Source organism: Salvia splendens, chromosome 20 (genome assembly GCF_004379255.2).
Source record: "Salvia splendens isolate huo1 chromosome 20, SspV2, whole genome shotgun sequence".
Taxonomy (NCBI): domain Eukaryota; kingdom Viridiplantae; phylum Streptophyta; class Magnoliopsida; order Lamiales; family Lamiaceae; genus Salvia; species Salvia splendens.
Window position 1 is genome coordinate 17971177 of NC_056051.1, and position 17055 is coordinate 17988231.

A 17055-nucleotide genomic window follows, 5' to 3' on the forward strand; every position below is an offset into this window, starting at 1 on the left:
TATCTTGTCCCACATTGGCTTTGATGATGATCCGATCTTTTCTATATAAGTGTGGATAACCCTCCGGTGAGTGGCCCATTTCTAATATGGTATCAGAGCGGGCCCAAGTCGATGATTGAGTTTATTTTCTTTATCTCTTATCTTGCCTACCCACGTGATGGAAGTCCGATGTGTCATTCCGGCCCACACGTGAGGGGGCGTGTTAAAATTCGATGATTGAGTTTATTTTCTTGATCTCTTCTCTTGCCTACCCACGTGATGGAAGTCCGATGTGTCATTCCGGCCTACACGTGAGGGGGCGTGTTAAAATTCTAATATCTTGTCCCTCATCGGCTTGATGATGATCCTATCTCTTCTATATAAGTGTGGATAACCCTCCCCCTTATGAGGAGGGGTGAGTGGCTGATACGAGGCTCCCAACTACAGCCCCAGCAACAGAGCAGCCCGCAGAGCGGGAGCCGGACGTGGACGCGGCACCGCCAGAGGCAACCCCGAGGGCGAGTGTCCGAGAGGAAGAGAAGTCGGTGACGAAGAGGACCTTGAGGCCTCGAGACAAGCTCAGACCCCCAAGCAAGTTCGCGAAGTAGAGTAGCATCCGTGTGTTTTTGGATTAGCCTTTTAGAATTCTTTCCTTTTATGTTTTAATCCTTTTTGGACTTTAATTTAATTACTTTTGAGTCGGGCCTGAGTTATAAGCCCCGTTCGGGTTTTCTTTGCGGTTCTTTCCCGAATGCATTAGGTTACGTCGAACCGCCCTAGGGTCCTTAGTATAAAATAGGGTATTTCTTCAACCATTATTTTTATGAATGAAATATTTTCCCTAAAACCTATCTTGTGTACCAAGAAACAACAAACTACCGTCTCTTTGTTGCTAAGTGGAAGACGTCCACTGCTCAACAAATTCGTGATCTTCCCTTCGAAGTTGTCGAAAGGTCGATTGCAAATTCTCGCGAGAAGGAAGATAACTACTCGTTACGGAGCACGTCCGTAACAGTGGCCCATTTCTAATAGATTTCCTCCTATCCTCGGTCACAAATCGACTGAAAGCATCCGCAACTAAGAAGAACAAGAATGCCGATAAAGGGTCGCCCTGCCTGAGACCCCTCTGCTCTGCATCTGAAATGGGGAAGTGGGTGATCCATTGACGAGTATTGGCATCGAAGCCGCAGTCACATATTCCATAACCCAATTTGTCCATATTTCATCAAATCCCATGCCAATCAAAATCTCTTTCACAAAATCCCGCCGAATTGTGTCATATGCCTTCTCGAAGTCAATCTTCAGGATGGACACTCTTTGCTCTCACAACCCTATATAGATGTTATTAATAATTTAATTAAATATGAATTGATGTCTACTTTATTCTGTATTTTTGTTCTCCACTGAGGAGACACTATTATCTTTCACCCTAATTTTGAAATATGGAAAAATAAATTTTTGATTATCTGAAAATAATTTGAATTTCAATTTCTTTGAAAAAAGAAAATACTCACTTCTGTCCCTTATAGTTTGTCACCATTTGACCTTGTACGAGTTTTAAGAAATATATATAAAGTGGTTTGAAAAAGTTAATGAGATGTGAGTCCTATTTTTATATTTTAGTTTATAATAAAATAAGTTAGTAGAATATGAGGTCCACTAACCAAAAATAGTAAAAGTGAAAAATGAAAAATTTTCAAGGATGGACGAAAATGGAAATAAGTGATCAATTTTCAGGGACGGAGTGAGTACATTTTAATTTGGAGTCCATTTTTTTTGTTTTTTTGTTTTAAATTAGAATTTCCATTTAAAAATTGAAAAAGATTATAGTCAACATTATACATTATACATTCACTCTACCATTGACTACATCAACTAGTTTCACTATCATAAGATTCTTAACTTTAACTAAAAAGGGAAATGACTTCACTACTATGGAACGTACCAAAATAGCAAACTGACTCCACTATTAGTGACTCAACTTATTTTAACACAAGTAATACCCACAAGTTAACAAATGATTCAGTTTATTCTAACAACTAATAAAAGCATAAAATAACTAAGTAAACAAATAAAAACAAGGCGAGAAATTTGTAGATTAGTATCCCCAAAGTTATTAAGTCAATCACAATTATAGATTAAACCCCTCCCGAGGTGAGAAATATGTAGATTATGTGCTAGGATTGAAGTCCCCTTCTAACCCTAAACCCCTAACTCCAAAAAGCACGATGAGATCCAAGAGCTCACTCAAAACCTCAACTCTCCCTAGTTATATTGTATTAAGGTGTGAATTATTCTTATTTCCAGCTTAATTATTTCATCTCTTGATTAATCTAATTAATCATTCACAATCAAGTGGTGATCAAGCAATTGAAAAATAAACTTAAGAATAATCAACCGACTACAAACGCAAGGTAAGAACAAAATCAATTGGATAAAAACTATGAAATTAGTGTATCATCGCCAAGAATTCTACAAGAAATGTTTAGCTACTCATGTTCATGGAGAAAACTAAGTTTAACACAAAGAATTCAAACAAATACATTAATAAAACATACTAAGTATTCCTATGAGATGGATCTATGGAGTGAAGCTTCAATCTTCCGATTTAGAACCTTCAATCTTCAATTCTCTCTCTCAAAGGTGTTCTTGGGGTATGTGCTGGTGTAGGAGGCTGCTAGTAGTGAATCCTTCTTAACTTAGGCGTTTTTCCTCTTTATTTCCCACTAAAAAAATCATGTTTTGGACGTTACAAAGCGCCAGCACGTCGGACTCGTCCGGGTGGTGGTGGCCTCTTTATTATATGTCTGGGTATAAGTGCTAGAAGCTTCACGCTTTAACACCTTCACTCGTCCGGGTGACCCTACGGTCACAAAGATACCCGAACGGGTAGACTGCCCTAGATCCGTTCTGCCTTCGTGCGATGACCCACCCGGGTGAACCAACCTGGACGAATAGCACTCGGACATGTGTAAGTCCCTGATCCCTTACGCCTTTAGTCTGATGCCCACCCGAGTATATGCCTTTGGTGTTAGAGCTTCACCCGGGCGGGTATTGTGCCAAAATGCACCAATTCTCCATTTTTTCCTTGTTATTCTCTACAACACTTAACGAACACATCAAACTCCAAAATAACAATTATTTGGCTGGAAATAGACAATTCAAGTAATAAACTCGACATTAAGCACCTCAACAGATCAATTAAACCAATGAAAATATGAGTTTGTCATCGATGGAACGGAGGGAATACTAAATGTACACAACTTAAATATGAAATAAACGATATCTTTTATAAAAAGATTGAACTTTAGTCTCACTACTATTGTTTCTAAAATATATATTCTTCAAAATTTAAGTTATAGAAAAAGTAAATTAGAGTTAAAAGTTAAAACCTGAAATTTGCGCAAACTTAAGGTTCTAATCTGCAATTAACCAAGCAAATAAATGTAAAATAAGAAATGACATTATCTGTTGTGGCGGTTTCGGAACCGGAATCGGAATCAGCGGTGGCGGTTCAACGGGTCATGCGGGCCGGTTTAAGTTTGAGAAATCAAGGAACCATAACCTGCGGTTCGCCGGTTTCAACGGTAAGATTCCGGCTTGAATCATAGGTTTTCAGGCTTTTCAGGCGGTTTGAATCAGAAACCGCCGGTTTCCGACGGTTCATGTGCTTTTCAGGCCTTTTCAGGGTGGCAGTCATAGGTTTGCAGTGTTTAGGCCTGAAAACCGGCTAAAAACCACCGGTTTTGTGCAGAAACCGTGGACTGAACCGTCGGTTCAGGCGGTAAACCGGCCGATTTGAATTTTGAATTTTTTTTTGCTTCCTCCAATTTTTCTCCTATAAATACCACACTTCACCATCATTTTTACTCACTCATTCTTGTGTTAACAATGATTTCTCTTCTCAATCTCAATTTCTCTATTCTCTATCCTCATTTTCTCTAATTGCTCAAGTTACTTACTATTATTGTGAATTGTGATTGTGCTCTCTTTCACTACTTAAGTTGTTATTTGCTTACATCCATACACTACTCTAAGTCTTTTTTGTAATTTTTAGACTAGTAGTCTCGGTGTATTTTAATTTTTTGTTTAAGAATTCAAGACTTCAAGGTTTTTATGATTTGTAATTTGTTGTAACTTGTAGTCTCTCAATAAAATTGTAATTTTCATCGTGAGTTTTTGAATTTTATTTACGCACATTTCATAGATAAAGAAAAAAATGCAAAAATAAAATAAAATAAAATTACAAACCGCCGAACCGCCCGGAACCGGCGGTCATCGGGTCCCCACAGTGGGGTAACGAGATCACTGTGGCGACGCCCTACAACTTTGCTGACTTGGTGGCGTTCGACGACCCCGTAACCCTAGACAACAACTTGCATTCTCCACCGGTGAGCCGCGCCCAAGACATGTATTTGTAAGACCAAAAGACCACATACGGTGCGTGGCTCAACTTCTCGTTCATCTTCAACTCCACCGACTACGTGGACACATTGAACTTCGCAGGGGCGGACCCATTGATGAACAACTACAGTGGTGGACGTAGAAAAATAGTGATTTTGTTCTCTAAACAGTCTATTTTTGCCTTGTTAGTTCTTTCATCAAAATTAGATCACTTCAACCTGTGATATTTTCAAAATCTCTAAATTTAAGGAATGAAAAAAATATAAATATATCGCTTTAAGTTACATATGTTTTTTTTGGGGGATATCTCACTATAATGATATATTTTTGAAAATGAAAACATCATTAACATTTGTGCCAAATAAGAAATACTTCCCTAAAATTGAGACTGACAATAGATAAAATCATAATATCGTACAAACAAATTACAAACACAATAGTCATAAACTAATTCAGTACTTACAAAATTATTGAATTTTACATAGTTTATAATGAAAAAAATTTGAATTATTACTTATGGTAAATGATGATTTTTGCTGTGAAAATCTATCATTTATTAAAATTTTGTGTACAACTCTCGAAATACAAAAGAAAATTTTAGACACCACATTTTTATTAAAAAACACTTTTATTTTAAACAAAACAATTTGACATATAAAAGGAATGCAGTTCAAAAAGAAGCCAATAAATGAACCACACGTCACTGTCAGTTTTCCTTTGAGACATAATTCACAAGCTCCATAGGATTCTAAATCAAATGAAGTGAGATAGTCTAACTTTCTCAATGTTGCTATTATTTTCTCATTAATATGACCAAGTCTGCAATGCCAAAGATAAGTTGCATTATTCGTATTACTTAGTTTAGGTCTTTTGTTTTGCACATTGAGAATATTTCGTTTGTATTCAAGCATATATAATCCATTTTCAAGAGTGGTATTTCCATAAAACAATCCATTAAAAGAAAATGAGCATTTACTGTTTGCAAAATGGAAGGAAAAACCTTCAATGTCTGTCTAACATCGGAATGGAAATAATATTCTTTGAAATAACTGGAATAAAATAATAATTATGTAAATCTAGTCTATGTCGTGAGGGAAGATCTAATCTATAAGTTCCCACGCGTTCGGCAGCAACTCTTGCTCCATTTCCAACACGCAAATCAACTTCCCGGGTCTCACTTTCTTGCAATCACTTAGCCCCTGCACATTATTACAAATGTGTGAGCCACAAGCAATATCTAATACCCAAGATTGTGAATTATTCATAGACATATTTATCTCAATGACAAACATACCTGAGCTCCCACTTTCTGCACCTTGTGCCTTGAATTTTGGGCTGTCTCTCTTCCAGTGTCCCTTCTCATGACAGAAAAGACACTCATCCTTTGATAATTTCGACTTCTTATTGGCCCCTCCACTCTTAAGCTTTAGAACAACATCCTTAGATGCTTTCTTCTTCTGTTGCTTATTCTTCCATTTCGAAGACTTCGCAGAAGAGCTCACCATGAGCACAGATTTTACCTTAGCAGTGGAAGACTCATAAGTCTTAAGCCTATTGTGCAGCTCTGGCAGCCCAACCTTCGTGTTGTTCATGTTGAAATTCACAATGAAATTCTCAAAACTACTAGGAAGAGACTGCAAAATTAGATTTGTTGAGACATTTGCGGGGACCGTTCCAATCGAGGCTAACCTCTCAATCAAACAATCATTTTCAGCACATGCTCAGAAACCTTGCTTCCATCATGAAGCTTGCACTTGAAGAGATCGCGAAGTATCTCATAATCCATAGTTTGAGCTTGTGAAGCATACAAACTCTCCAAGTGCTTAAGCATTTCATATGGAAATATGTGTTCATGTTGTCTTTGCAGTTCCAAACTCATAGATGACAACATGACACACTGAGCATCAGAAGCATTATCATTGTGTTTCTGATGAGCTTCAACATCAAATGTAGCAAACTCAAGAGATTCCTTATCGGGGATGACATCGATTGGTTTGTCCAGGACATACTCAACCTTGTCATGCCTTAGCACCAAGCACAAACAATGGAGCCAATCCGTGAAATTTGACCCAGTCAACTAGTTTGTTTATATCAAACATTTGTAAGCCAAGTTTGACATTTTATCTGAACAGAAATTAAAATGAACGCAAATCAGAAAAGCATACAAAGATCACATTCGCATAACTAATCAAACAAGGGTTTATCGTATTGATTAGCTCCCACTAATTTTAACATATATTATGCCCCCATACATAAAATGCAAATTTATATCAAATATAAATTTTAGTGGTCCAAGATCCAAGTCTATATAGTTGTAGCCTCTGCGAGGGCTGATGACTACAATAATATCACCAGGTAGGCTTCCAAGCCAATTGTAACAACAATTTTACAATTCTTGGTTTATTAATCTAATTAATATGCGTCCATAAATTATTTGGTTGCGAGGGCTACTCAAAATAATTTAAGTAAGTCAACCCCATCACACGATGCCAACCATGCATCTATGAATGAGCCTAAACCTTGTAGATTTAGAGTAAACGCGAGAGCGTAAAACTCGTGGTCGAAAAGACTAGGAACATCAAACAATTGTGATGGACGACACATTTGTTTAAAAAACAAGACTTATATTTTATGGAGAAGAGTGTGTGTCACGACCGCATTTTCTAAGGATAGAAAACACGGTTGATCGCGACTAGGGGAGGATTAAAGAAGTGGGGAAGAAAGGGGAAAACAACACAAATCGACCATAGCTCGAAACAAACGGGAATAGCTCGAATTAAAATTAGAGTTTTGAACAAAATAGACTTGAGTCTTTTAAGATGCACAACGGAAGCAAATGAACGCGGTTCCATGTATGAAGACATGAACCTCCGAGAGTCAAAATCTGACTGAATTAAATGTCTTGTCTCAATAGCACTTCCTCCACCACTTCGCTGCTCAACCTGCACATTTATAAATATATGCAGGGCTGAGTACAAAAAGTACTCAGTGAACACATTGCCGAAAATTACACATATACATTTGAAAATATTGTCAAGCCATCATCACAGCAAGACTCGGGGTGTTGTTGAAAAGACCCGAGCTTACTAAAAATATCACATTGGGTTGCAACCTCTTTTTTTTTTGGTACTTAGCCATATCTGATCACATTGTGCCGCCGAGATGGTGTTCTCGCACGGTCACCTTCTCTGCCCATCATGTCAGAGGTATTCTTGTGCCGGGAAGGTGGCCACCTTCCTCGGTCACCTGCTCTGCCCAACATGTCAGAGGTAGCTTGTGTACACTAGTCCGAGCGGGGACACCACCCTCACTGGGACCCGAATTCGACTTATATCATCATTCATAATTCCTTTGGCATTAGCCAAACATATAGGCATCATACAAAAACATTTATGGCAAGACAACATCTTTAAGAATCACGAACATGTGTTCGTGTTTTCATAAAATACAATTTGTATTTTTAGTATAGGAAAGCTCACCTTGATCGTTTAGTTTCCTCAACTTGAATCTTTCGTTCCGACTTTACTCGCGAAGGTAACCTTTTTGAAAACTTCATAATAATACACTTAATTAGACTCAAGGACAAATCTACTTAAATTAGAATGCATGCCTCATAATAAATCTCATTTTCTTATTTCACTTGTCTTTAAGAAATTTCTTAAACTCATATATTATTTGATGTGTCTTCATCCACTATTTTCGGGCTTCGACTAAATTGGATCTACGTATCTTTTTACTTTGAAAATTTTACTCTTAACCAAAACTCTAAAATAAATTTAAAAAAAAATCAATTATTTTCGCTAGTTACATTAATGGAAGAATCATAAAAAAAAATAATTAAAGTAAACATTAATGAAATCTTATTTTAAAACTTAGGCTAAAATTTAATATTAATTTTGCTTTCAAAAGATATTATTTTCTACTAGATGAAGACCCTCTTCTAGTTCTTTTTGCCCAAAATATAAGTAAATTTCGAAATTGGGCTTCCCTCCATTTAAAAGCCATTTAATTTAAGCCCAGTCATTAAATTTCAAAATGGGCCTCATATTCCCTATGTATTGTAGCTCTAATTTAATTAGGAGTAGTTGGGCTTGATTTGTTTTTTTTTTTATATTTGCATGGCCCAATTAAAAAAAACCCAAGAATATATATATTTAGGCTAAGTCATCTTCTCCCCCAACCTCATTACACTCTATCATGATAGAACAGTAGATAACCGAGCATAGAACATGATGAGATACCACAACAACATGAACTTTATCACATAGGTTTAGCCTCTTTGACCACAGTAGATCACAATCAAGCTCAACACCAAGAATCCCTATGTCACATAGCTACTGCTCTTTTCACCATAACAACCAAGGGGCAAGATTTAAACTGAATCACAACTAGACAAGTTCCTAATTACCAAACACTGCCGTAACTGTTAACAAGGAAACGAACGGGGAAAGAGGGAAGAGGACTTAACTTGCGTGGCGACTACCGACGGAGTAGAAGAGGGAGTCGTGGTTCGACGGGGACCAAGGGCGGAGCAGCAGCGGGGTGACATCGAGGGAACGACAGGGCTAACGCCGGGCGGAGGAGAACGGCACGAGCCGCTAGGCGTGGCCGCCTCGCCTGAGAGACGGCGGGTCTGCCGTCTGGCGATCGGAGGTGCGAGGACTCCGGAGGGAGCGAATTCGCTAGAGGAGAAACACGCACCGACGGGACCCGGATTTCCGACGAGATGGTGGCGAACCCGCCAGAGAAAAAAAGGACGCCGCCTCTGAATTCTTCGAATTGAGAATCGTGGAAATAAGAAGTTAGTAGGGAAAGAGCTCGCTCCGGGCGCGGGTTCGCCGGAGGAGAGCGTGAGCACGACGATTGACTCTCGTCAGGATGGCGACGAGATGAGGAAGAAGAAGAATCGGCGAGAGAGGGAGGAGAACTGATGTTGCAGTGTCTCTCAACTTAGGGATTTCAAAATGTGAAGATTTTTTTCTTTAAAGTGACGAGCCTTGAAAAGGTAAGGCTAAGATATATATGTATTTTTAAGCTAATAATATAGTTAATAATAATATCGGCTTAGCGGGTCGTTACAGTGTGATACTAGTTTTGTGAATATAATATCTAATATTAAATTTCAAACAATTACTGGGCGCCGCCTACCCAGACATAGTATAACACAAACTGCACATACTGGGCGCCGCCTACGCAGACATAGTATAACACAGACTACACATACTGGGCGCCACCTACCCATACAATAAAACAGTCTCTAACTACTATAGTTAAAATAAATAAGCGTAAATCAAATAACATGCTTATCACATAGAATATCAAATAATGCTCAACAAATAAAATCAAATTTTATTCTCTAATTAAATATGGATTTAATTATTTATATTAATTCTAAATTAATATAAAATTATAAAATATTAATCCAATTAATATTTCATTACAAACTAAAACTTTGACTAACCATTCATATTAATTATAAATTAATATATTAAATATTCAATGATTTAGTCAACCATTCATATTAATTCTAAATTAATATATTAAATATTCAATGATTTCCTTCAAGATTCCCACGTATATTGAACGCCGTATTTGCACATCCTAATTAACGGAATCATCATCTCCATCGCCACCGCGTCGCGATTCTACCGGAGCCATCCGCCGCCGGCGACTCGATCGCAGCACCTGATTTATGTCAAAACTCCTCCGCCGGCTTATTATGCGGATTACTCACCTCCACCGGAGGTCAGGGACGTGGCTGTGGTTCCGGAGGGGCGTACGAGAGAGAAGATATGGTTATGGACTGGAAACCGGTGATGGTGAATGGTTTGGAAGTCGGCGCCGATGCGGAAGAAGATGAAGGCGAGGACAACGCATTGGACTGCAGTGAAAGAATTTTGAAATCCAATTTCAGAATTTTGATTTCCAAAATCATCCACAAATTAATTAGGAAAAAAAATTAATTATGTATCAAACCCCGGGCTCTGGTACCACTATTAGGAATTCTTGTATTCATCTAATGAGCTCAGCGGAAATTGCAGACAAGAATAACCATTTTAGATTCATAATTATATTGTAAGTTGAGCACGTAATACACAACGGAACTAAATCTTACTTGTTGTGTTGTTTTCTTCTACGATTGTGTCCGACAAGTTGAATCTACAACTATCGAGGTTCACGTGTATTCTGATCCGATGCAAGAACAATTCCTCGGTACAATCGCTCCGTAGAAGAAAGCTATGAATTCTCTCTATAAAGCTTTGCGTATTTTCTCTCTAATGTTATGCTATTTCTCCTCTCTCACAATGGAAAATAAATAACCAGATGGTGAATCACTAGGGTTCCATGATTATTTGGCTTATGGACTATTATAATTATAGCCCAACTATAACTATAAGTATTTAATCCATATGAATCTAATCTAGCCCATATCCTTTCACCACTTCACTACCTCACGATTCCTACAATACCATTATTTAGTGTTTTCCAAAATAATGAAACGTGTCCTATGTTATGGGAAAAACTATAGCATTTTTTAAACTAAGTACCGAAGATACACTCAATGGTGAGCATGGATTACAGTTTACAAGTATTGATAAAATATGATTAATAAAATAATTTAATAAGTACCATAATTGAATATTATGTTTGCATCATCTGATGTACATACTACTCATGCAATTGATCACAATGCTAAATTGATATTTAAATCTTGTTGGAATTCAAGAATAGACACTATAAAAAGCTTATCAATTTCATTGATCAAATTAAACACTCTTATTATAAAGTAATTTCTTTGATACTAGTTTCAAACGTAAACGTATGTACGCAAGCAATTTTGTAGTGTACTTTATTTCATAAAAAGTAGTACTACCACATTTCAGAAACCATTAGTACATAGCAATCAATGAACACACAAAATTTTCAAATAAGTAAAAACCATACCCTTCATCTCCTATAAAGATGATCAATAAATTTCTTCAGATTGTTCCAAGACGTTCCACCATCGACAACACTCTTGCCACACATTTCCTTAAGTTTCAGTGCATTTTCCTTTAACTTATTATCAGAAAATATCATGTCAATTTTGTTCTTGATTTCATATCTAGATCTAATTCCCTCTTCATCAAAATCAATTTTTAATCCAATCTCCCACCTTTCACAAATATACCTTTCATTATGGAACTGGTCAGCAAAATAGGGCCAACATAGGAAAGGGACCCCATTGGCCACGCCTTCGGTAGTCGAGTTCCATCCGCAGTGAGACACGAAACAACCAATGGACGGATGCGACAAGACTCTATTTTGAGGTGCCCATTCCACAATCTTCCCGAGCCCAGTCCCGAACTCGGGAGGGTACACGACCGGCGACCCATTGACGAGGTCGGGCCGGACGACCCATAGAAAAGCCCGGCCCGATAGCTCGAGCCCGAGAGCTAACTCATCCAACTGCTGCTGAGAGAAAACTCCTGTACTTCCGAAAGAAACATACACCACTGATCCATCCGGTTGGGTATCCAGCCAGCGTAAACAAGATGAATCTTCAGAGAAGAAATTGGTGGATCCGACATTGTTGGAGTCGAGTAAATTTAAGGGCCCGATTGGCAAGGCGTTTGGGAGCAACTGAGTAGCTGCGGGTTCGAGCTCATGACAAGAGTTACAAAGCCACCAATTTGCTTTACTAGCATCTTTTATTCCTCTTTTTGGAGTTTCGAAGAAAACCTTTCCTATTTCCGGGTCGCTGGAGAAACTCCATGGAAGCTCATCTTTCCTCCAAGAAGGTATTTCGTTTGAAAGACTAATTATAACTCCATTTTCGAGAGATCCTGCACTTAATTTGTTAGGATATATCGTTGACTTGATATTGTCCGCTTTGAGCTAAGAGGCACGATTTTATTTTTTAGAAATTCAAACATTCACACGTACCAATGGCAAACATAACACAGTTTTGCATTATCACTATTAATATTGAGACATTCAAACATACGTAATCGAATACAGAATAAAAACTCCAAACCATACAACGACGAAAACAACAACAACAACAACAACAACAATCCTTGAACAGAAATGTCTTCAAATTTCCAATCTAATCATCACTGGACTATTTTCAGAGGTCTTATCATTTTAGACACCAATGCTAGCTTTCAAATAAAACTAAATGAAGAGATACAGCAAAAGAAGGAAAGAAAAGAGACCAGATTCATTCAATTGGATAAAGATAACCTCAATGTTTCAACACACAAGCATCCAATTTCAACAATACAAGAAAACCAATCATCAAAAGACAACTCAAATTCCTTTTGGAGTTACAAATATATTCACGTAACTCCAGATATTCGAATTGGTCCCCGCCCAAATTATGCTCACATCCATCACTAGCAAAAAGAAAGCAATTTTTATTTTTTTTCGAAAAAACACATTTTGCTGGGAAAAGGTAGCTCATTATCAACAATTCCTCCACCAAATTACAAATTCAAGAACTAAGCAACAAAAGGAAAACATTCGACAAATCAAAACCAAAATCCAGAATTCTAAGGTGTATTTGAGCCAATAACTCACAGCAATCTTTTAGCTCATTTGCTCATTCCTCATCATCAACTATTCACACAAGAGAGCAATATATACATAATGATATTAAAAACGAAAGGGATGATTAAGTATTACTCCTACCATTTATATTAAGATTTCCTTGCTCTAAGAGTTTGGGAATGTGAAACGTTAAGGCCAAGCTAGCGATGGAAGGCGTCCAGAAGCCGACTGGCTCGGCTCCCATCTTATCTGCAATTTCGAAAATCCATGAAAATGAGATGTCAGCAATGAGACAGGTAACCTTCTCGTTAGGACTGGAGGTGTTGATCCTTTGAATCAAATCTGTTAAGTTTTGCGGCATTGTCTTTGGGAGAGTTTCGAGCAGCGTAAAGGGGTTGTTTGGATCATCTTCAGAAGTGAAACCGTCAGGGACAGTTTCCATGACTATGGAATCATCTTCATCTTGTTGTTTTTGAGATGCGGAAAGTAATTTGTGATGAATAGACTCGGCATTGACAAATGTAACTTTAATGCCGTGTTTGGCTATTTGGCGACAGAGGCGCATGAGCGGCTTCACGTGGCCTTGACCAGGGAATGGAACGGCCAACACATGAGGTTTCTTGCCGGCCATCGGAGCTCTTTCTTTTCAATTCCTACCGACTAGTATGACATGGATGCAAAGATGCCTAATGCAGTATAAAAAGAGTACATATCAAATTTCAACCCCCTATTTCTTTCCATTTTCATCACGTCCGCTCATAGAGTGGATCTTGCGTACCAAAATGTCATTATGAGATAGTGTGCCAAACGAATTAATTATTGACAAATGCGACTCACATCCAACTAAATTAATCAACTAATAAAATTAATTTTAAAACCACTTTTAAAAAGGATATTCAGTAAATCACTTTTGTAGAATATTTATTTATTTAAATATACAAATTATCAATAACTTTTGCCTCCTACATATAGCAGATACATACTTATATATACATGATATCTAGGGATCTCATTCATATTCATATGGTAAATATTGTTCAATAATAAAACACTTATAGTCCATTGAATCTTGTTATCTAACTGTTAGATTAATGCCACGTATCATATAATAATGTAAATTATTAGTTTAATATAATAATATATTATATATATTCATCATCTTTTAGCAAGACAAAAAAATAATATAATCATACAACACTTTGTTAGGATTGGTTCAAATTCTAAGCTTATAATATATGACCAAAATACGAATTTGGTTCAAAAACATTCACTTTATGAAAAACAGGTCCATCACAAATGAACAAGTCGACGAAATAGTCTTTTTTTACAGTTCCGTCAAAAAACTAACGGTCATATGTTTAGGACCGAAATTGACCTTTGCTCTTTTATATATAAAAATATATATAACTGAAAATGTACACAAATAAAAAGTGATGCTATAATTTCATTTTTCTATATTTCTATTACATTAAATGGTTATGGGTTTGTGTTAAAATGACAACAACTCTTAAAGTGACATCATACCACAATTCCTAGTCAATTATTTGTACACATGGACGAATAATCAGCTGGCATGTGGCAATCATAAAAAACGCTCAAGGGCAAATTTTCTCGGGCTGCAATATCCAATACGGTAGACTGCAATTTTTGTCCGATTGTAATATCCAATACGCTAGACTGCAATCTAGTGTTTATACCATTGCAGTGTAGCGTTTATAATATTGCAGGCTACTTGTGAAGGGGTTAGCAGCGGAAGCGTGCATCAAATAAATCACATAATAATCAGATCTATTTAGCATATTATTTAGACAAATTCTATTCGCGTAATTATCACATGTATCATGCTCATAACTTGAAATAAACATGCTTTAAGTATAATTGAAACATAAAACATGCTTTTCTACGGAGTAGGAATAATACCTTGTTGATTCTCCAAAGAATCGACGATAGCTAGCGCCTTCTCCACGTTAAGATCTTGAGTACTAAACCACGGATCTTCTGACTGGTTCCCGGACTGTAATCAGGGTGGGCTGATCTTACCAGAGTACTAGGACTTAAATAAAGAAGACGGAAAATGCTCACGGAGGGAGCTGAAAATCGTCCCTCTTGGAGAAGGAGATGGGGCGAATTTTTAATGAAAATAATGTGTATTTTATGTCTCCTTTATTCTCCTATTTATATTAAGTCATATTTTGGGCCCGGACAAGGATCTATGGAAGGTTTTGGACATGGGCTCCCCCAATTTGCTTTTTACTAATTAAATTGAACCCACAATTTAATATAAGCTTTAATTGGAATATTACGAGCAGCCACTACAGAAGTAATATTGAACTCTCCATCCAAATTCGAGATTACAAGTAATCCGGGTTTCCGTTTTAACTTTCATTTCCCGCGCTTAAGATATAAATGTCCATTAATTAATTAATGTTTGCTATGGACTTAATTAATTAACTTCTTATTAATTCCCAGAGTGGACTTAGCATGAAATACTTTTTATTATTCATAGAGTAATCAAACTCCATCTAGCTAGGTTCCGAATAATAAAACCTTGTTTCGTGCTCCTCTTGAGGACATTATCAAACGAGACTCACCTCGCGCACGTTTCAACATAATAGCAATCCTAGCACCGTTAGATATTAATCACCACTACCCAATATATCAGGATTATTGGGTTGCGAAAAACATGCACCATTTGATTAGTCAAAGCAGTGTATAATCAATACCGTATGCTCAATGCTAACTTACATTGATTAAGAAATAAACATTTATCAAGACCTCGTCTTTCAGTAGATAGCATAAAGACTCGTCTCGCTGTTAGATCCGTTCAATGCTTTACCACACCAATGTCATCTTATTTCAGTAAGGCTCAGGAATATGCGGACTGACATTGCAACCTTTCACGATGGGTAGTCTAATTCCATCTAGGTTGTGAAATTCTCCTTTTTCTTTGTTCAGAACTGACCGTGCTACCTTAAAGTAGACGTGACCCACAACCGGTCTACTAAAACAAAGACTTAGACTTTGTTAAGTTACTTATACATTTAAACATGCAATAAACATCCATTAAATGTAAAACATAACAACATTATGACAAAATTAATCTGTTTTTTTCATTGGAAAATAAAATAAGAGTTTTACAGTATTCAATCACTCGAAATGTGATTTCTAGTATACAAACTCTAACAACGTGTTATCACATTGTCACTTTAAAAGGTGTTGTCATTTTAACGCACCCCAATGGTTATATGTTTAGTAACTTAATATGAAAATAAATATTAAATTTATATAAGTATGTAAATATATTATATATAGGAGGAAAACAATATTGGTAAATTTTCATATTTTATGATTATGCAATATTCATAAAAGGGATTAAATGAATATCTTCTAAATAAACTCTATTATTTGTGACGTGAGCTATTTATATTTCTATTGGTCAAAAATTAATTAGTTGGGCTCACCACCTGATAATGTTAGTTTGACATAGAAGGTCCATCAACCACTTATATCATACTATCTTTTTTGGCTTCCTAGTTATTTTATCTTGTAAAAAAAATATTGGAAATAACTTAAAATTGTTGGTAAAGAATTAATGGTCATAATATTATTATTATTATTATTATTACCATTATTATTATTATAGTATTGTTAAATTGTTATGATACTATTCCCTTCGACCCAATTATGCTATAGTAAAACTTTTGGGCACAAACATTATGAAATTGTGTCAATGGATTCCATATTCCACTTGCCTTTTATTATAAAACTAATTCACGATATATAAAAATTAGACTCACATACCATTAACTTTTTTCAATATCTTTTCCTTTCATTTCTCAAAACTTGAGCGGGGTAATTTGTAATAATTAATGGCGGACAAAGGGAATTACTCCCTCCGTCCACAAAAAATAGTCTCATTTGTGGAATGCACCAGTTTTAATGAGAATTTGATAAAGTAAGAGAAAATGAGAAAAAATTAGGTAAAGTGTGATAGAGAAACTTTCAATTTGTAGAAATAGAACTATTTTTTGTGAAAACACCAAAATGGTAAAGTGAGACTATTTTCATGGATGAAGAGAGTATAGTATAACTTTTTAAATTATAAATTATACTCATGCCGTCCATAGAAAAGAGACAAGT

General features: G+C 36.5%; 2 protein-coding genes across 2 annotated transcripts; both read right to left on the reverse strand.

The window, feature by feature from the left end:
- Window positions 1–5448: 5448 nt before the first annotated feature.
- LOC121782160 lies at window positions 5449–6551 on the reverse strand. Its single transcript, XM_042179886.1, has 2 exons — window positions 5678–6551; window positions 5449–5582 (listed from the first exon to the last, which is right to left on the reverse strand). The coding sequence occupies exons 1-2, from the start codon at window positions 5973–5975 to the stop codon at window positions 5572–5574; spliced, it is 309 nt and encodes a 102-aa protein (XP_042035820.1). The 5' UTR covers window positions 5976–6551; the 3' UTR covers window positions 5449–5571.
- Window positions 6552–11208: 4657 nt separating this feature from the next.
- Window positions 11209–13565, reverse strand: LOC121781017 (UDP-glycosyltransferase 83A1-like). The gene is made up of 2 exons (XM_042178695.1): window positions 13057–13565; window positions 11209–12209 (listed from the first exon to the last, which is right to left on the reverse strand). The coding sequence occupies exons 1-2, from the start codon at window positions 13544–13546 to the stop codon at window positions 11332–11334; spliced, it is 1368 nt and encodes a 455-aa protein (XP_042034629.1). The 5' UTR covers window positions 13547–13565; the 3' UTR covers window positions 11209–11331.
- Between the last annotated feature and the right edge of the window lie 3490 nt (window positions 13566–17055).